At 38.4% G+C, this 19,788-nt stretch overlaps 1 protein-coding gene across 1 annotated transcript; it reads left to right on the forward strand.

Annotated features, from left to right (window-relative positions):
* Window positions 1-1,651: 1,651 nt before the first annotated feature.
* LOC311305893 (FERM domain-containing protein 6) lies at window positions 1,652-17,197 on the forward strand. The gene is made up of 11 exons (XM_084433862.1): window positions 1,652-1,871; window positions 2,045-2,124; window positions 2,694-2,752; window positions 3,943-4,123; window positions 4,229-4,384; window positions 8,277-8,342; window positions 8,769-8,837; window positions 8,999-9,161; window positions 12,909-13,049; window positions 15,901-16,062; window positions 16,319-17,197. The coding sequence occupies exons 1-11, from the start codon at window positions 1,766-1,768 to the stop codon at window positions 16,324-16,326; spliced, it is 1,191 nt and encodes a 396-aa protein (XP_084289988.1). The 5' UTR covers window positions 1,652-1,765; the 3' UTR covers window positions 16,327-17,197.
* The last annotated feature ends 2,591 nt before the right edge of the window (window positions 17,198-19,788 follow it).

Genomic DNA, 19,788 nt, shown 5'->3' on the forward strand with positions numbered 1-19,788 from the left:
AGATAATTTAAGATATTTTTTTTCTTCCAGCAATGAAAGATAAACATGTAACGTTAGGCATCTTTATATAAAAGGGAGGGCATTAAGGAGAGATAGACGAGAACTCTAACCCCCACGATGACAACAATTTAAGAGACCACTAATGAAGAGGACCTCGTAGAGAGCACATCCACAAAGAAGAACCAAAGCAGAGGTCTGACTCTGAGTGTTATTCTGCCAAATAACACGACACTAAACATGACTGTTGGGATGAGTGTGTGAAAATGCCCAGACTGACAGGCTGGTAAACCCCTAAAAACCCTCTAAAATCAGCAAGGCTAGGACTAGGAAATCAGCTAAGAAATGCAAGCTAATTTAAGATTCTTCTCCCCCAGCAATGAATATAAACATGCAGACTCCTTTATATAAAAGGGAGGGCATTAAGGAGAGATATACGAGAACTGCCCATGACGACAACAATTTAAGAGCCCACTAATGAAGAGGACCTCGTAGAGAGCACATCCACAATGAAGAACCAAAGCAGAGGTCTGAGTGTTATTCTGCCAAATAACACGAAATTAAACCTGACTGTTGGGGTGAGCGTGTGAAAATGTTTTTATACTTTATCTAAGAGATATTGAGATGAACATGGAGTGTCGATTTAAGAGTTGCAGCCTCTTTTGTGTTTGTTAGAAAGTTATATTTTTGCATACGTCATTTATGTTGGATCTTGTTTAGCTTTTTCCATAAAACTGCACATGTTGTCTTTGTAATGAACATTAATTCAGATTTCAGTTATTCAAGTTACAGGCCTGCTTAAAAAACAGCCTAATCTTTTTGTGTGGTAGTCTTGGAGTGTATTTTAGACCAGCATAAATGTATAAGGGGTGCCATTTTAAAGATTTACAGTATAATAAATGACAATCAAACCCCATCTAGCGGGTCATTAAAATCTCTCAGGGAGCAGGACTTAAGTATTTTGTTAGAAGATGAAACCTGGCACACTATCTTAAAGGATACATTCTTCTTCAGTTAGCTCTAGGCATAGGCTTATTCAATGTAAGGTAGTGCATCGTACTCATTGTTCTAGGGTGCAACTTGGCAAGATATTTCCTGATTTTGACCCCACCTGCCCACGCTGTGTTGCGGAGCCAGCCTCTTTGTTTCATTCTTTCTGGTCCTATCCTAAGTTATTAAGGTTTTTGGGGGGAATTTTTAGTTGTGTTAATGTTTCAGAAATTCTTACCACAGTAATAGACCCCAACCCATTGACAGCTTTATTTGGGGTCCTTCTGGAAATGTTAAACTTACAGCTTTAGAGAGGGATAATATTGCACTTTGCACACTGTTGGCTAGAAGACTTATACTAATTAATTGGAAGCTGCCATCTCCTCCACTCTGTCAGTGGGTTTTGTACCTACTTTTTGCCCTCAAACTTGAAAAGATTAAATTTGGTGTTAGAATGAAACCCGAACTTTTCTTGAAATCTTGGAGCCCTTTTTTAGATTATTTTAAGGAGACAAGCTCTGGATAAAAGTCTTTTTTCCTTCTTTTTTTTTTCTCTCTGGTTTATTTAGTTGTTTATATGTATATGCGTATGTTACTGTGATTATATGTTCAATATGTGAGTATTTATTATGCTTTTTTAATTTTTGCTTTTTTCCATTAATTATGTAACAATCTGATACTTGTAGTGTGCTTGAGATGCTTTTCTTAATAAAAAAAACAAAACTTTTTGTGTGGTTAATTTATGCTAGCCTATATGTAGTATGTCTTATTTTTTAGCATGTCTGTATTACAGCTTAAGGACAGAGGCCAAGACGTGATCAACCAGCTGTCTGAGCTACTCGTGGTCTCAGATCTTCATCTCTTTGGTCTGAGTGTTGTAAAGGGTATGTGGTTTCCTTCTATTTGTTTGTGTACATGTGAAACTGCTAACTGAGCCTTTTTTTTTGTTTGAATGATTTGACTAAATGCTGAGCTAGACAAAAATCAAGGATGAAGGGAGTGACAGTTCTGTTTGTCTAAACCATATTGGCTCATAATTTTCTTTCCGTTGTACCAGACAATCAACCGCTTTTCCTAGATCTGGAGCAAAAATTGTCCTTGTACCTCCCAAAGTCCTGGAGAAAGAATACATCAAAGGTAATCAAGCACAAATAAATTATGATCCTTCAGAAATAATTTCTTTGAAATTCACCACTGAGTGTTACAATAATGCGGGGGTAAATACTGAAATGACTAGGTCTATAATTACAAACCCAAGGAGAAAATGGTCAGCTCGTGAGTGGCTGGGAATTTTCTGGTTTGGGTGACATCACTATTGATGAGTAATAATGACTGTTCTAGAGTTAATATTGTGGTAAATTAGGGAGTTATTATCTAAAGACCATATCTGTTCTCGGTATGATGCATGATTTTGTAGTAATATGTCATGTCGATATACAATGGTTACATATTGTTAAAACTAATAGTGGTATTGATATCTTCGTAAAACTGGCAATTCTATAGAACAGTGGTAAGGAAAACTAACTTTACCATGCTCCGAGAGCCCTTTAGTGGTCGGGAGCATTTCCGTTGTGTTGTGGCTTGTTGTGAACTTATGTTTGCTTTTTAAATTTCGTTGCGTTGTGCACTACTGGGCCACCGTACACTAGATATGTTACATGCATCTTTGTGCAGATTTTTATTCATTCATGTATTTACTTTCATAGGAGGAAGTAGTTCTCTCACTGAAAGTGCAGTACTTTGTAGAAAATGCTCAACTAATTGTGTAAGTACTTTTTTTTTCCGCCGTTGATGTGAGATGTTTGTTTTCCTTATCCATCATTTTGCCCTTCTACTTCTAGGATATTGTTTCCAGCGATATGTAATGTCACCTTACTTTGTGTCACTTTGTGTTAATACATTTCTCAAAACATTAGCACAAAAATGTTATTTATACATCATTCACGGAACGTTTTGGATGTTTTAAATTGTACAGATTGTTACAGAATGTTCAAGGAATGTTCAAAAGTAACGTTCCCATATGTTTGCAGAATGATAAAATGGAATTAACTTTAATTTCTTCATTTTCTTTTAACTTTAATGTTTGCATAACCAAGAAAAAAAAGTTTTTAAAACATTTAAAAAACTGGCCAGTAAGTGTTCATCCTGAAATATTACATAAAAGTTATTCTCATGTTTACCTTATAAAAATAATTAATGATTTTACTGCAAAAAAAGCACGTTCCACAACCTGAATTCAACCTAAAAGGCCCTTTACTTACTAAAAAAGTATAAACTATCAATTAGACCAGTGGTTCCCAATTCCAGTCCTCGTGACCCACTGCTCTGCACATTTTGTATTTCTCCCTTATTTAACACACCTGAACCAGATCATCAGCTCATTAGGAGAGACTCCATGAACTGAACTGAGTGTGTCAGATAAGAGAGACCTACAAAATGTGCAGAGCAGTGGGTCACGAGGACTGGAATTGGGAACCACTGAATTAGACGACAGAAAACATGTACTAGATTGTGTAAAACAGGTTTTTCAGTTGATAATTAGAAGCCTTAGACATTTGTGTATCAAAAATGAAGCTGTAGGCTTTATATCCCACTATCCCACTAATTAAGCAGCTACTCGCCAAATAAATGAATAATAAATACATGCATGCATACATAAATACATGTACATACTGGTTTCACTTTAAAATAAAACATTTTCTTGGTTAATGTTAATTTCTACATGTACAACGTACATTTTAACTTTTCAAAATGTACAAATTAAAATGTAATTCTTAACATTAACATCAGTTAATGTATTATGAGCAAAGATGAATAAACAATGAAGAATACTATCTCTATCAACCAGCATTAATGCTGTAAATGTTGGTTTATGATACCTATGCATTAACCACTGTTTAACTGTGTAAAACTGTTTTAAGTGTCTGTTTTAAACTGCTTGTTTCATTCTCAAAGAAACAATGAAGCCCGTCAGCTGTATTATGCCGAACTTAAAGGGAGAGTTTTGAGATCTGAGTGCTTTGAGCAAGAAGGATTATACTTTCAGCTGGCTGCATACGCCCTGCAAGCTGACCTGGGAGACTACGAAGAACCAAACTTTGCATACTTCAGCCCACAGGGCTTTTTCCCTTTTTGGGTGAGGGTGTTTAAATTTGTGGGGCTGAAAAAAACTTGCTCACCCATTCTTATTGTGCACAAACTGTTGTTAAAACTAATGATGTTTTCAATGTGACACTGACAGATCGTACAGAAGCGTGGGAATGATTATGTCCTGAAGCACATCCCAACCCTGCATAGGGAGCTGAAGGGAATGTCATCCAGCGAGGCTGCCTTGCGTTTCATGCAAGAAGCGTTGACCTTGAGTGATGTGCCCATCACCATCTATAGAATGTTCAAAGTTAGTGACTATTTTTTAAGTCCACCGTTCAAGTCAAGTCAAGTCAAGTCACCTTTATTTATATACCGCTATTTACAATACAGATTGTATCAAAGCATCTTCACAGTGATAACATGAAAATAATACAACAAAGTTTGTTTCTAGAAAGAAAATTGCGTCATCGTCCACTTTAAGTAAGGCAGATCAGTAATATTGTTGAATATTAAATGTCCCCAACTAAGCAAGCCAAAAGCCAAGGCAACAGTGGCAAAGGAACCAAAACTCTATCAGGTGACAGAATGGAGACAGAATGAAAACCTTGGGAGAACCCAGGCTCAGTCGGGGCGGGGGCCAGTTCTCCTCTGGCCAACGAGCGAACAGTGTATGATTATGATCCAGGCAGCGTTACAGGTCAGAAGTCAGATTGGTCGTGTAGATGAGGCCTTCACAAGGCTGATGAGGCTGGCACTTCAGGGATGCGTCATGGATGGGTCCAGGTGCAGGTCCACCATCTGATCTGGATACGGCCGGGATCCAGCTGACTTTAGTAAACAGGGAGGGACTGGTTGACACTTCAGGACTGCGTTGTTATCATGTCCAGGCGCAGGTCCTTCATCAGATCTGGATGCGGCCTGTGTCCGGTGGACTGCGGTAAACTTCGGATAAACAGAGAGACTAATATTAGTGTAGACGCCATCCATATTATGATGTAACAAGTACATCAGGATTTATGGGGAGTGTTCCCGGTTCCGGCTGACCTAAACTATCGAGCCTAACATTGAATTATAAAAGTCTAGGTCAAAGAGATGTGTTTGTAGTTTAGATTTGAACGGACAGAGTGTGTCTGCTTCCCGGACAATGTTAGGAAGATTGTTCCAAAGTTTTGGTGCTAAATAGGAAAAGGATCTACCGCCTGCAGTCGATTTTCATATTCTAAGTATTATCAACTGGCCGGAATTTTGAGATCACAATAGACGTGAAGGACTAGAGCTCACTCAAGTACTGTGGAGCTAAACCATTCAGTGCTTTGTAAGTGATCAGCAATATTTTAAAATTTATAAAAGTTCAGAAGTGTTGTAATAATCGAGGCCAGACTAGACTGGAGTCTTGAGTCCAAGACCACATTTCAAGTGCACTCGGACTTGACTAGTCATAGAAAATATGGTCTTGGACTCAGACATGACAGTCTTGTCTGAACTTACTACAACTCTGGTATTCAGTCAAACTAGAGTTGTGCGCCACTCAGAACTGAACTGAAAATGCTTTTTAAATTTGAATGTAATTTCTAAACTTGAATTGAGGTATGCAAACAGAAAACAGAATTGAAATTAAGGAAATAGTATTAAACTGATTTGATCTGAATTCAAAGGAATTCATTTAAATGTATACTCAAAATATATTTTATTATATTTTAAATATATTGAATAATTTCATAATATTTAATAAATCAACTTTTCCTGACCAAAGTGGAAGAACACTTAGTTTGGTCACTCAGATTAGGATCCAATTATCACTATAACTATTAACTACAACTTTAGCCTCAATAAACTCCTAATTACTGCTTATTAATAGTTAGTAAGGGATAATGTAGAGTGAGGCGGTTGTTATAGTGAATACAACCCCGACAGGCTGATCAGGACCCCGATGCGAAGCGGAGGGATCTTGAATCAGCCTGAAGGGGTTGTATTCGCTATAACAACCGCCTCACTCTACATAATCTCGTTTATTACATGGCTACCAAATAAATCAATAATTTGACACAAAATATTGATTTAAAAAGGAGTTTATTGATTTAAAAGCAATTGTATAGGCCTTTTCAGAATGTTTGTAAACAATAGGCACCGAGTAACTTCCGGGTGGCAGAACGCGAGCGGCTTCCACTGACTAACTGAAGAGATCCAGCCGTTATGCAACTGTTACATAGTTAAAAACATTGTTGTTGATCAAAGTTGAAACGATGATGAAAACGTGTTGTGTTTGGGGTTGTGCTGCCAGATATACAGCAAAAGATGTCGGGGTTTCATCGATTTCCTGTGGGTGAGGAGGTTATAGCGAGTGGACGTCGTGTCGTCAAAAGTAGGAAATCTTAAACAATCCCCTAATTTATATGATTCATCCATCGTTTACATTTCTGCTGCCAACCCTGCTTGCCCTTCAACTCTTGGGGCTTAGTGTATTCTCAAAACGGTCCATCTACAAAATCACAGCAGAGCATTTATCTTCCGCCGGGGAAATTCGAGACTAATATTAGTAAACTTGTCTCTTTTGATGAAGAGACTCATTGCCAGTAAAAGAGGGCTGCCCACTCTCACGCATTCACCGTGAGACTCACGCAATTGTCACTTTTCACCCCTTCTTATACTGTCTATGCTTTTCACACGATCTCACGCCACACATCCATTTTCTCATGCAACTTACTGAAATGTATAGCAGCTATTCCTCATACATAATATCGACCAATCAGTGTTTTTCAACCGCGCAAAGGTACACAGTTGTTATTATGATAAAAAAAATGCATTATATTTAATTAAATTTTTTATTTTTATTACATTTTTACTGTCGATGGTGGGCCTCTCCCTTCCAAGCAATTTACTAGCGTTGCCATAGGAACGCTTCGGCTTTTGCCACCCGGAAGAACGTCTATTACTGTTGTGACGTTATGGTACGTAATGCTGCCACTAAAGAAAATAGTCCGTTCCGTCTCTACGTTTAGAATCCTGCGTCCATAGCAACGTTCTGTTTTTCATGGCAACGGTGTGTTATCCTTAGCAGCGGTCTGTTATCAAGAAATAACAGACCGCATTCTACATTAGAATTCAACCAAGCCATGTAATAAATTTAAGTATTGGGTAGGATTAATGGATGTAGAATATGATCATGCAGAATAAGGCATTAATATGTGCGTTATAAGTACTAATAAACAAAATTCAGAACTGTAGGATTGGATACTTTTGTCACTACACTAAATGTCACTACAGACATTTTGTGGGTGCTTAAACGTCATCACATCACACAGATAAACTGCCGTTCTCACAAGTCTGCTTTTACAACCTCATTGAGCCTCATTCACCAACCGTTCTTACGGAGAAATGTGATCTTTAACCCCACTTACGCACTTTTTACAAAGATTCTGACATTCACTAATGTTTTCTTATCTTGGATTTGTTCTTAGCTTAGAATAAAATCTACGCACATTGGAGTGATGACAGTTTGCTCCAAATAATTGGTTACTACATTTTATTTAATTCTACAGTCGTTTACAATAATAGTATTTTACTGTAATGTATGTACAGTATGTATCCTAATTAGGAACAACTGGCACACGCTTTCAATTACGAAGATGTGGGATTCATCAATCCTAAGAACACAGGTGTGAACAATTCTGTTGTTCAAGAACGTCATGAATCCGACGTAGACTTTTCTTAGGAAGTTTATTAAGTACAAAGTTAAGAAAATTCTTTGGAAGATATTGGTGAATGAGGCCCATTGTGTTTATAATTGCGTTCTTGCTAACTATTTTAACTCAAACTAAATAGTCAAAGAGTTGTTGGAAGCTAAATGGTGGTGACCTTGAGGTCTACTCCTGGCAATTGTATTTAGGCTTCATAAATTCATAAAAGTAATGTTTGTTTGTGAAGATTATCTTGAGAAACAAAGCTTTTGTTGGACACAAAGCTTTTTTTCTGAAATGATCCAAAAGGTAATAGAAAATGTAGGTTGGTCTACAGAAATACTCGCTCTATTGAAAAGCAGCCAATTCTTCCGTTCTGAATTTTGCCCAACCCTGATTCAAACATCTGTCTTACTGATGTTTATCATGTTTCACTGATAAGATCCTCTGTTTCTGTCAGTTTCAGACACACTCTCTCTTTCTTTCCATTTCTGCCCCTTATCTCTGTTCCTACTGTCTCAGGAAAAGAATAAAGCACAAGGTTGTATCCTCATAGGCTTGGCTTCTGGAGGACTGCAGATCTCTGAGGTAAGTCTAAATTCAAGGCCAGTTACATTCAGTGTTGAAGGTATTGCATTACAAGTAACACAAGTTACATAATCAGATTACTTTTTTCAAGTAACTGTAAAGTAATGCATTATTTTAAATTAAATTAACGCAAGAAACTTTGTTTTCCCATTAATTGACTGACACTTTAATTTAACTTTCCCCAACACTGGATACATCTTTCATGCCACCCATATGGAACTGGACAGACTAATCATATTCTACCCATAAATGTTACGTTTTCTATAAAACCAGCACCAACCACTATAAACTGACCTAGAACAGAATAGAAATTCATTCATGTGAGTCTAATCCAGTCTTTTCTGTAGGGTTGATTAACGAGTATTCAAAGCATACATGCACACACGTCCCCCTTACAGATGTGTGTCTTGTTTTTTTACTCTCCAGACACTGAATGGAAAACAACAGTTTCTATATGACATGCCATGGTCAGACATTCATTCCATTACGTTTCAGGTGATCATTGCATTGTTACTGTTTACAAATTCAACAATCACTTGTGACATTAGAACATCCTTCCGAGGAACCACATTTTATTCACTTGACGTCTTCAGTATGTTCAACAGTACGTCTGTTTTGCAGTTTAAGAATGAGTTGTGGTCTTGGTTGCACTACAGGGCAGGAAGTTTGTCATTAGTGCTGAGGGCTTACGTGAGCAAAAGATGGTGTTCTATAGTTCTTCTGTCCTTCATGCCATAAACCTGCTCCAGCACATAAGCAACAGTCACCGGCTGCATCTGAACACAAAGCCCTTGGTCACGCGGCTCAAGGAAAAAAACGGTCAGTCCAAAAAAAAAAAAAACAAAGCTGTGGAAGAGGGTGTTGCAGAGCAAAAAGATTCAGCATCTGTTGTGGTAGACTGTCTACTAAGCTTCCTGTTTTCCCATCTACACATTTAAACAAAACAATATTAATAACTGCTGTAAAAGTAATGTTGATGATTTGTGCATGTAAATAGTGATAATCTACACAACTGTACTGTAAATTGTTAACTTTATTATTATTCCTTTGTTTATTTGAATATTTTACATAATTAGACATATTTTTTCAGAATCAGAATCAGATCAGAATCAGAAAGAGCTTTATTGCCAAGTGTGCTTGCACCCACAAGGAATTTTTCTTGGTACTGAAGCTTCCAGTGCACATATACAAATACAAATACAACAAGAACATAGTAATACAAATTCTAAGAATGAAAATATATAAAAAATAAATAAAAATAGTATAAAAGTAAAAAAGTAGGGTCACAGTTGGGTTTAGTCTGAATAAACATTTACAGATTATGAACATATTTACAGTATTTTGAGTAGTATGAATAATATAAATATCACCTGAATTGGAGAATATTACACTAGACAGTGGGAGTCTAGCGCATGTTACAGATTATAAACATATTTACAGTATTTTGAGTAGTATGAATAATATAGATATAAATATCACCTGAGTTTATTGCACTAGACAGTGGGAGTATTGCACTTACAGGCATATGCTTTGGGGGGCATGTTAAGTGTTCAGAAGGGAAATGGCCTGTGGAAAGAAACTGTTCCTGTGCCTGGAAGTTCTTGTGGCCAGTGATCTGTGTCGCCGTCCTGACGGTAACAGTTCAAACAGGGGGTGTCCAGGGTGAGTGGAGTCTGTGATGATTTTACCTGCTCTCTTCCTCACTCTGGAAGAGTACAGGTCCTGGAGGGTTGGCAGGGGGGCACCAATAATCCTCTCTGCAGTCCGGACTGTCCGTTGTAGTCTCCTGATGTCCGATTTGGTAGCTGAACCAAACCAGACAGTGATGGAAGTGCTTAAGACAGACTCAATGACGGCTGAGTAGAACTGGATCAGCAGCTCCTGTGGCAGATTGAACTTCTTCAGCTGGCGAAGGAAGTACAGTCTCTGCTGGGCCTTTTTCACAATGGAGTCAATGTGATTTGCCCACTTCAGGTCCTGGGAGATGGTAGAGCCCAGGAACCTGAATGACTCCACTGCTTCCACAGTGCTGTTCATGATGGTGAGAGGGGGGAGTGCTGGGGTGTTTCTCCTGAAGTCCACGATCATCTCCACTGTTTTGAGCGTGTTCAGCTCAAGGTTGTTATAACTGCACCAGACAGCCAGCTGTTCAACCCCCAGTCTGTAAGCAGACTCGTCACCATTTTGGATGAGACCGATGACAGTGGTGTCGTCTGCAAATTTCAGGAGCTTGACAGAGGGGTCTTTAGAAGTGCAGTCATTAGTGTACAGGGAGAAGAGCAGTGGGGAGAGAACGCACCCTTGGGGGGCGCCAGTGCTGATGGTGAGGGTCCTGGATGTGAGTTTCCCCAGTCTCACTAGCTGCTGCCGGTCCGTCAGGAAGCTGGAGATCCACTGACAGATTGTGGATGGCATGGAGAGCTGAGTCAGTTTGGCTGTGAGAAGATCAGGGATGATGGTATTGAAGGCCGAACTGAAGTCCACAAATAGGATCCGTGCATAAGTCCCAGGTCTGTCAAGATGTTGCAGGATATAGTGCAGTCCCATGTTGACTGCATCATCCACAGACCTGTTTGCTCTGTAAGCAAACTGAAGGGGATCCATCAGGGGTCCGGTGATGTCCTTCAGATAGGCCAACACCAGTCTTTCAAACGACTTCATGACCACAGACGTGAGAGCGACAGGTCTGTAGTCATTAAGTCCAGTGATTTTAGTTTTTTTGGGAACCGGAATGATAGTGGAGCGTTTGAAGCAGCAGGGGACTTCACACTGCTCCAATGATCTGTTGAAGATCTGCGTGAAGACTGGGGCCAGTTGGTCAGCACAGGCTTTTAGACAAGCAGATGAGATGCCGTCTGGGCCTGAAGCTTTCCTAGTCTTCTGTTTTTTGAAGACTCTGCTCACGTCCTCCACACAGACCTTAAGCTCAGGTTGGATGGCAGAAGGGGGGAGGAGAGGGGTTGCAGGAGGTGATGGTGGATGTGTGAAGTGCACATCAGGGCGGGTGTGAGGTGTGAGTCTGGGCTTCTCAAACCTGCAATAGAATGCATTGAGAGTGTCAGCCAGTTGTTGATTCTCCACAGATGGGGGGGATGGTGATTTGTAGTTGGTGATGTTCCTCAGGCCTCTCCAGACTGATGCCGGGTCGTTGGCTGAAAACTGGTTTTTCAGCTTTTCAGAGTAGCTTCTTTTAGCAACTCTGATCTCCTTTGTCAGTTTGTTTCTGGCCTGGTTATACAAGATTTTATCCCCACTTCTGTAAGCATCCTCTTTGGCATGACGAAGCTGTTTGAGTTTCCCAGTAAACCATGGTTTATCATTAGTGAATGATAAGAATGTCCTGGTAGGAATGCATGTATCCTCACAGAAACTGATATATGATGTTACAGTATCTGTGAGCTCATCCAGATCGGTGGCTGCAGCTTCAAAAACAGTCCAATCAGTGCAATCGAAGCAGGCCTGTAGATCCTGCTCTGCTTCGTTGGTCCATCTTTTTACAGTCCTTAATACAGGTTTAGCTGATTTCAGTTTCTGCCTGTAGGTCGGTATAAGATGAACCAAACAGTGATCAGAGAGCCCCAAAGCTGCCCGTGGGACGGAGTGATACGCATTCTTTATCGTGGTGTAACAGTGGTCCAATATATTACTGTCTCTGGTAGGACATGTAACATGCTGTCTGTATTTTGGCAGTTCACGGGAGAGATTTGCTTTGTTAAAATCCCCAAGAATGATTAAAAGAGAGTCTGGGTACCTTTGTTCCATTTCAGCTATATGTTCAGCCAGCTGTTGTAGCGCCGCGCTCACACACGCGTCTGGAGGAATGTAAACATTCGCGAGAATGAATGAGGAAAACTCCCGCGGCGAGTAGAAAGGTTTACAGTTTATGAAATGCGCCTCTAAATTAGGAGAGCACATCTTCTTCAGTGTTGTTACATCTGAACACCAACTTTCGTTAATGTAGAAACACAATCCACCACCTCTCGTTTTCCCCGTTAGTTCCGCGATGCGATCCGCTCGGAACAGCTGGAAGCCCGGCAGATGTAGTGCGTTGTCCGGTATGGCTTCACTCAGCCAGGTTTCAGTGAAGCACAGAGCAGCGGAGTTTAAAAAGTCCTTATTAGTGCGGGTGAGGAGAAGAAGTTCGTCCATTTTGTTAGGAAGAGATCGGAGATTCGCAAGATGAATACTGGGTAGTGCAGTGCGGAGGCCGCGCTCGCGGAGTTTAACCAGCGCGCCGGCGCGCTTCCCGCGTTTGCGTCTGACCGCGCGTTTTAACAACACCGCTGCGCCTCCAACGAGAATGTCCAGTAAAACGTCTGAGTAATCAAAATCTGTAAAAAACTTGTCTGGTGTGTGTTTCCTAATGTCCAGAAGTTCGTCTTTGGTGAAACTGATAGGAAAAGAATGACTAAACGCAGAACAAACGAACAAAAACAACACAATGACTGGAGAGCTCCACACCGAGGCAGCCATCCGCGGCGCCATCTTGAATGGAATCATTAATTATTAATTATTATTATTTTCCACACACTCTGGTTTTGAATGTGAGTATGTATCTATGTTTAGATAGAGGGACACACAGAGAGATGTACATCACAGATGGAGCTGATCTGGACATGGATGACAGCGAAGATGAGCTTCCTCCATTGAAATTCCTCTTAGACCAGAAGCGAACCACTGGCACCACTGAATGTACAAATGTCAAAGGTGAAGAATGAGACTTATGTAACTTCCCCAATGATAGCAGAACCACATGGACTTAGAGTTTGTTTGTTTTAGAGGCTGGACAAAACAATATGGGAGTGGTTTGACTGCGGAGCCATTTGTATGTCTGATGTGAGAAGTCAAATTGTGAAACCATAGAATATATCCTAAATATGCTTATTTTGTACAATACATGTTGCATCCATGTATCAATATTAACTTGATATTTCACAAACCATGAAAATTAGTTATTTACATGGGAGCATATAATATAATAAGAATCTAGATGTCACCTTACCTCGGTAGGAGCACAGTAACGGTCTACCACAGTAACCACTGCTGTATGCCTCCCTTGCAAAAAAAAAAAAAACGTGACACTATGGAAAATAATGCCAAATGTTTTTTTAAAACAAAAAAGCTTCTTGAATTGCACACCTTGAAAAAAAATATGGATTATTGCATTAACCGTGCTTGCATTTTAATGCTTTGTATTTTTAGGGCCTGCATTTTTATGTACTGAAATTCAACATGGTCGTATATTTAAGCTGTGAATATTTAAATTCAAAACATTTCACACACATTTTTCTTTCTTTTTTTTTAAATTCAACAATCCATATTCACCTTTCAGATTTCACTTCCAAAATATTAATTATGTTTAAAAATACAACCCATAATATTCGACAGTCAAATTACGGTCCATTTCATTTCGCTTTAAAATATCGCTTCCACAAATTCAGTGGTTCAAATTCGACAGAAAATTCAACATTTCACATCCAGGAACTGTAGGAATAGCAGTAGAGTACTGATTCATAATCTCCATCTGCTGTTAGTGCGCTCACCAGCAGGTGGTGCAAGCACGTGTTGACAAAGTCCAAATAAAGCTAATAATGCCTGGTTCAGATTACACGATTTTAGCCCGATTTTGACACGATCCGTTTGACGTAGGGTGTCGTGGGGATTCGTAACGACAACGGGCGTCGGGACGCAAGATTCGATCGTTTCATCTCGTATAGTGTGTCATAGTGGGCGACAACCTACGTCGCGTCTGCGACGCTTCACGACATCACGACAATAACTAGCATGTTAAATTTTTTAACGGTCCTCCACGACGGGTTCGTCAAGAGTGAGTGAGTATGAGTGTGCGTGCGAGTGAGAGTGCGAGCAACAGTGAGTGTGTGTGTGTGTGTGTGTGTGTGTGTGTGTGTGTGTGTCATGACACGACAAGATTTTAGGAGTCAAAATCGTGTAATCTGACACTGTGACTATCATAACAGACACAAAAATCTTGTAATCTGAACCAGGCATTAAATAATAAAATAAAATGGACCGAAAATTTCCTGTCGAATATAGGTTGTATTTTTAAACAGAATGAATATTTTGGAAATGAAATCTGAAAGGTGAATATGGATTATTGAAATTTAAACAATGAAAATGTGTGTGAAATGTTTTGAATTGAAATATTCACAGCTTAAAGGGATACTCCACTTTTTTCGGAAATAAGCTCATTTTACATCTCCCCCAGAGTTAAACAGTTGAGTTTTACCGTTTTAGAATCCATTCAGCCGAACTCCGGGTCTGACGGTACCACTTTTAGCATAGCTTAGCATAGATCATTGATTCTGATGAGTCCAGTAGCATTTCTTTCAAAATGACCAAAGAGTTTCAATATTTTTCCTATTTAAAACTTGACTCTTCTGTAGTTAAACCGTGTACTAAGATCGACGGAAAATGAAAAGTTGCGATTTTCTAAGCCTATATGGCTAGGAACTACTCTCATTCCAGCGTAATAATCAAGGAACTGTGTGTCTGTACCATGGGTGCAGCAGGCGTAATGATATGACGCAGCGCCTGAAAATAGTCCCCAGCTCGGTAACTTCTTCCAACGTGACCGGGACTAAGTTTGTCTAACCTATTAGACCTATTTTCAGGCGCTGCGTCATATCATTACGCCTGCTGCACTCATGGTACAGACACACAGTTCCTTGATTATTACGCTGGAATGAGAGTAGTTCCTAGTCATATAGGCTTAGAAAATCGCAACTTTTCATTTTCCGTCGATCTTAGTACACGGTTTAACTACAGAAGAGTCAAGTTTTAAATAGGAAAAATATTGAAACTCTTTGGTCATTTTGAAAGAAATGCTACTGGACTCATCAGAATCAATGATCTGTGCTAAGCTATGCTAAAAGTGGTACCGTCAGACCCGGAGTTCGGCTGAATGGATTCTAAAACGGTAAAACTCAACTGTTTAACTCTGGGGGAGATGTAAAATGAGCATATTTCCGAAAAAAGTGGAGTATCCCTTTAAATATAGGCTACAACCATGTTGAATTGCAGTCCATTAAAATGCAAGTATGGTTAATGCATTTTAATTTTATTTTTTTATTAGTGCAATTCAACAAGCTTTTTTGTTTCAAAAACATTTGGCATTATTTTACTTCCCTTTTACTTGGACATATGTGTAAGCTAGCTTGAAATCCCCCTGGTCCTGGACTCATGCCCTCTTCCTATCACAATGTCACTGACACCACAGTGACCTCATTCAGTCAGCCACAGGTTTTTTTTTTTTTTTTTCACAGGTTTTTCTTAATCCCAAATGAGATTTAAATCTTAAAGTAATGGTAATTTATACAATTAAAGTTCCTCTAGTTTCTGATGCAGTTTTGCCTCTCAAATAATTTATCTTGATATAAGGATGTTTAAAAATGTAGTGGAAAATACGACACAAAAATTTATACTAATTAGGACCACTTGACCTTTGAATAACGGTGACTACTGTTTGTGACTTCAAGATTAATGTTTTTTATTAATGTTTTACGATTTATTAATGTCCTTATCTGTGCTATATGTGCAGATAGTGATGTTTCAATGGCCCCTTGTGGCTTAGAGATGAGTGTTGATGAGCCAGGAGAAATGTTTGTAGATGACCCTGAAGACATCCTGCGTTTAGTTGAGCTGGTGGAGGGTGTATCTGTGGATGGTCCTTTACTCCTTCTGCCAATTTCTTACCGGAAAGGTGAGACCAGGATGTGGCATTATGACACGTGAATGTAGCTTCTTAAATGTCACATACACTGTTTCAATAGGGTCAGTAAGATTTAAAAAAAAGTTTTATTCAGTAAGGATGCATTAAAATTATATTAAATACATTTATAATGTTACAAAAGATTTAAGAGGATTTTTAAAGGCTAGTCTTTAGGGTAGTCTTCTGATGCACATGTTTCACAGCTTAGTGAAATAAGTAAAATGTATTTCCTGTCTCCTATCTGCAGGTCACTAGGCATTTGCTTATGATCAGTGTATCCAGGAAGTGGCCTCAAGAGCAACAAAAAGGCAGACAGCTTTGGAGACTCCATTTGTACATGCTATGAATGACTTTCCACTATGCACCATAAAAAAATAAAAAAAGTTTTCATTGTTATATGCCTAATTTGTAGAATACACAAACAAATTATTTGCAAAGCATGTTGAAATCATTTTAAATGCAGGCTCAACTTATACATTGTGTACCTAGCACATATTGTATAACTTTACCAGTGTGCATACAACTATAAGTATTGAAAAACATTTGGGGCAAATTACACCTTAAATATATTTTAAAGAGTGACCTTTTGTTAGGAAATTCCCAAGAATTCCAAATCCCGTGGTGTCACAAGTTTACATTCTGAGTCGTCAGTGGTTGCACTTTGCAACATTTAGTTTGTGTGACATGTGAGTTTTTTTTTTACATATTAAGGTCATTTTAAGGAAGTAAGAGGTTGGAGGTTGGTTAATCTAATAAGGTAGGCTGGCTTTACATGCTTTCTAAGTGGGTTTGGCAAACTTTCATTCATTTTCAAGATGGCTCCTTGCACCTTTGTAGTGGTGAGTGATTGTGCATATCTTGTCTTTCTTTGCATGCTCTGTTTATCACTTATTTATTAACTCCCAAAGGGGTTGAGTTGTCATTTTATAGGCTTAATCTAAGTTTATAATATGGTAGTTCATGTTGCTATGAAAGCTTTGATTACATCTTCACATGATGTATGGAAATTATGTGCGTATGCTCTCACCCGCAATCTAAGCATTGACTGATGTTGAGTCAGAGTATGTGAGGTATGAATGATCATCCAAATGCTGTGGTTTATGTTTGACTAAATGTGGTGTAATTATGCTTTGTAACTGGCTATTATCTTTTAGTTAGGCAATTAAACATAGCCTAGTTTCATGTTTTGGCTATAGAGTCCGTTTAGAAGAAATAGTTGTGGTTTGGATAAGATAAAACGCACATTATCCGGTGTAATCTTAGACCAGAAATTGTGTAGAATGCATTCAGACACTTAACAAATTCTTAGTTTTTCTTCCTAAAACGAATCTAGGTCTTAGCCAAGGATATGAATGTCCTCATGTCCAAACAATTACAGAAGTCTCATGAGTTTATAAGTTTCACCTCTTAAGGAAAATGGGGGCATCTTTAACTATGCTGCGTGGAGACTTCTAAAGTTCACCAAGTGGAATGTTCCTAAAGGATTAGTCCACCCAAAAATGATCACCCTCATGTTGATCCAAACATGAATCCATTTCTTTCTTCTGTTGAACACAAAAGACGAAGATATTTTTAAGAACTTTGGGGTGTAAACCACACTGGACCCCGGTGAAGTTCATTGTATGGACAAAAACTACTGAAACATTCTTCAAAATATCTTTGGTTTTGTATTTGGAACGCAATGAGGGTGACTCAGCTATGATTATTTAATTATTTCGTAGAAATCAATGGCACAGCTGTAGAAGTGATTTGGGTGTTAACCAAAATAGAGTCAATGCGATCTTTCATCTTCTCATTCTAGCTCACTTTAAATCTAGATGCGCCGTGGTTACTGTGTTTCTAGCGAAATGATGTTGAGCATTTGACTGGGTGTTGTTTCGATACCATATTTATCTTTTTGTCTTAGATTTGTAGGAATGAATTGTCATTAGACATCTCTTGTCAGCCATGTGGCATGTCCTGACATGCCCACTACCACAGTTCCTTATGATGCTAATAATGCTAAACACATTTAGCAATTGTGCTAGCAAGCAAATAATGGATGCTCTACAGTAAAAGTATAAATAAAAGATGAGTAGGAAATTGGAAAACTTGGTATGCTTCATATCTTTCTCCATTCACATTTGTGTCATGTGTTGCACAATACCGGTTTTACCAAGGAAATTTACAGAATGTTCCATTCACTTACGATGCTAAACATTCCATTATGTTTAGAATGTTGTCTTTGTGGTATACTGAGTAATTCGGTAACGACAGTGGACTTTAAGCCAAAGCAGAATCACCTTTTGGTTATTCTAACCTCCATCTCTTCTTTAAGAATACAATTGTCTCAGGAAGCTTTTTTTATCATGCCTTCATCATTCATTTGTATGTTGTTTTATTGTTTTATCCTTGTCCCAGACAAAGACTTTTAATTGTATATATTTTTTAATTCAAATATAAAATATAATAATTAATCCCAGTGAAATAATCATGTACTATTTTAAATATCTACTTCATAAAAAAAATCATAAAAGGGGCTTCAGTCCCACTACAACCAACACATTTTCCCTATATACCTTTCAAAACCTTAGAGAATGTAAGTTTTTATTTTTGTATGTTTTTGAAAGACGTCTCTTACTTAAAGTCTTAACTGACACTTTTGATCAATTGAATGCATTTTTGCTGAATAAAAGTTTATTCCACGTTACATAGTTACTGTAATAACTAGGAATGATGCATAATTACATGCAACTAACCCTAAAACCAAACACTATTCCTGAACATCACCCTATAGTAAGTACATGAATTACTATTACTCAGTACTTAAATGTGTAATTACACTGTAACACAGACACCTTAAAATAAAGTGTAACTGTTTATTTTGATTCATCAAAAAAAAAATGTATTTCCAAAAGCCTCATTAATTAATTTTCTAAATATAAGGTTCTAAATATAAGTGGAGTTGGAACATGAACCCAAGCACCCAGCATTCAATAAGTCAAGTCAAGTCATCTTCATTTATATAGCGCTTTTAACAATGTAGATTGTTCCAAAGCGGCTTTACAGTGATAATAGGAAATTAAAGTAACAGAGATTGTTTTGGCTTTACAGCAGCTCTAGAATAAAGTTATTGTCCAGCTAAATTTAGTTTTGATTGATTCACTTCCGTCGCAACGATCATTAGTTATTAACCTAGGGGCCGCTAACACGACACCGCTTTAACAGAAAACTCTTTAAGTTCTCTCTACGCAAACTTTAAAAACGAGAACCTGTGAGAACGCTGATGGCGTGCACATGCACATTACGAGTTCAGTCCGTAGGTATGCGCGTTTGAATATGAGTGGTCATTGGCCAAATGTGGTGGTTCCAACTTGCAGAAATAATACATTACCACTAATCTGTGGTTAAAGTCAACTGTCAACAGGCAAGCAGCAGACTGATAACACTGAAGAGTTTAGATTAGTGTCTTTTTTACATATTATGTAATATCACAATGATTCGAGTGGTATATTTTAAAGTGTGTTTTATATCTGTTTGCAGATGCTGATTTTTTGCCTTTTTCCTTGCTGTAATGCACTTCAAAATGGTAAATTAATTTTTCATTCTCCTACATTTTCATTTCTATTGGTCAATATGTGTTGTGTTTGCTTGCAGTGTAAAGGTGTCACTTTTTACAAAGAAATCAACCCCCAGGCCTCCCCCAGATTTTTTCTTCTTTATTTAGAGGTGCTCGCT

This window comes from Rutilus rutilus (genome assembly GCF_951802725.1).
Source record: "Rutilus rutilus genome assembly, chromosome: 16".
In the NCBI taxonomy this organism is placed as follows: Eukaryota; Metazoa; Chordata; class Actinopteri; order Cypriniformes; family Leuciscidae; genus Rutilus; species Rutilus rutilus.

What these genes read in the sequence shown, in the direction of transcription:
- LOC311305893 (XM_084433862.1), top strand. Translation starts at nt 1,766, where the DNA reads ATGTCTGTATTACAGCTTAAGGACAGAGGCCAAGACGTGATCAACCAG. An exon ending in GAGGACTGCAGATCTCTGAG is followed by an intron (nt 8,343 to 8,768) that starts GTAAGTCTAAAT and finishes TTTACTCTCCAG; the next exon opens with ACACTGAATGGAAAACAACA. An exon ending in TGAATGTACAAATGTCAAAG is followed by an intron (nt 13,050 to 15,900) that starts GTGAAGAATGAG and finishes CTATATGTGCAG; the next exon opens with ATAGTGATGTTTCAATGGCC.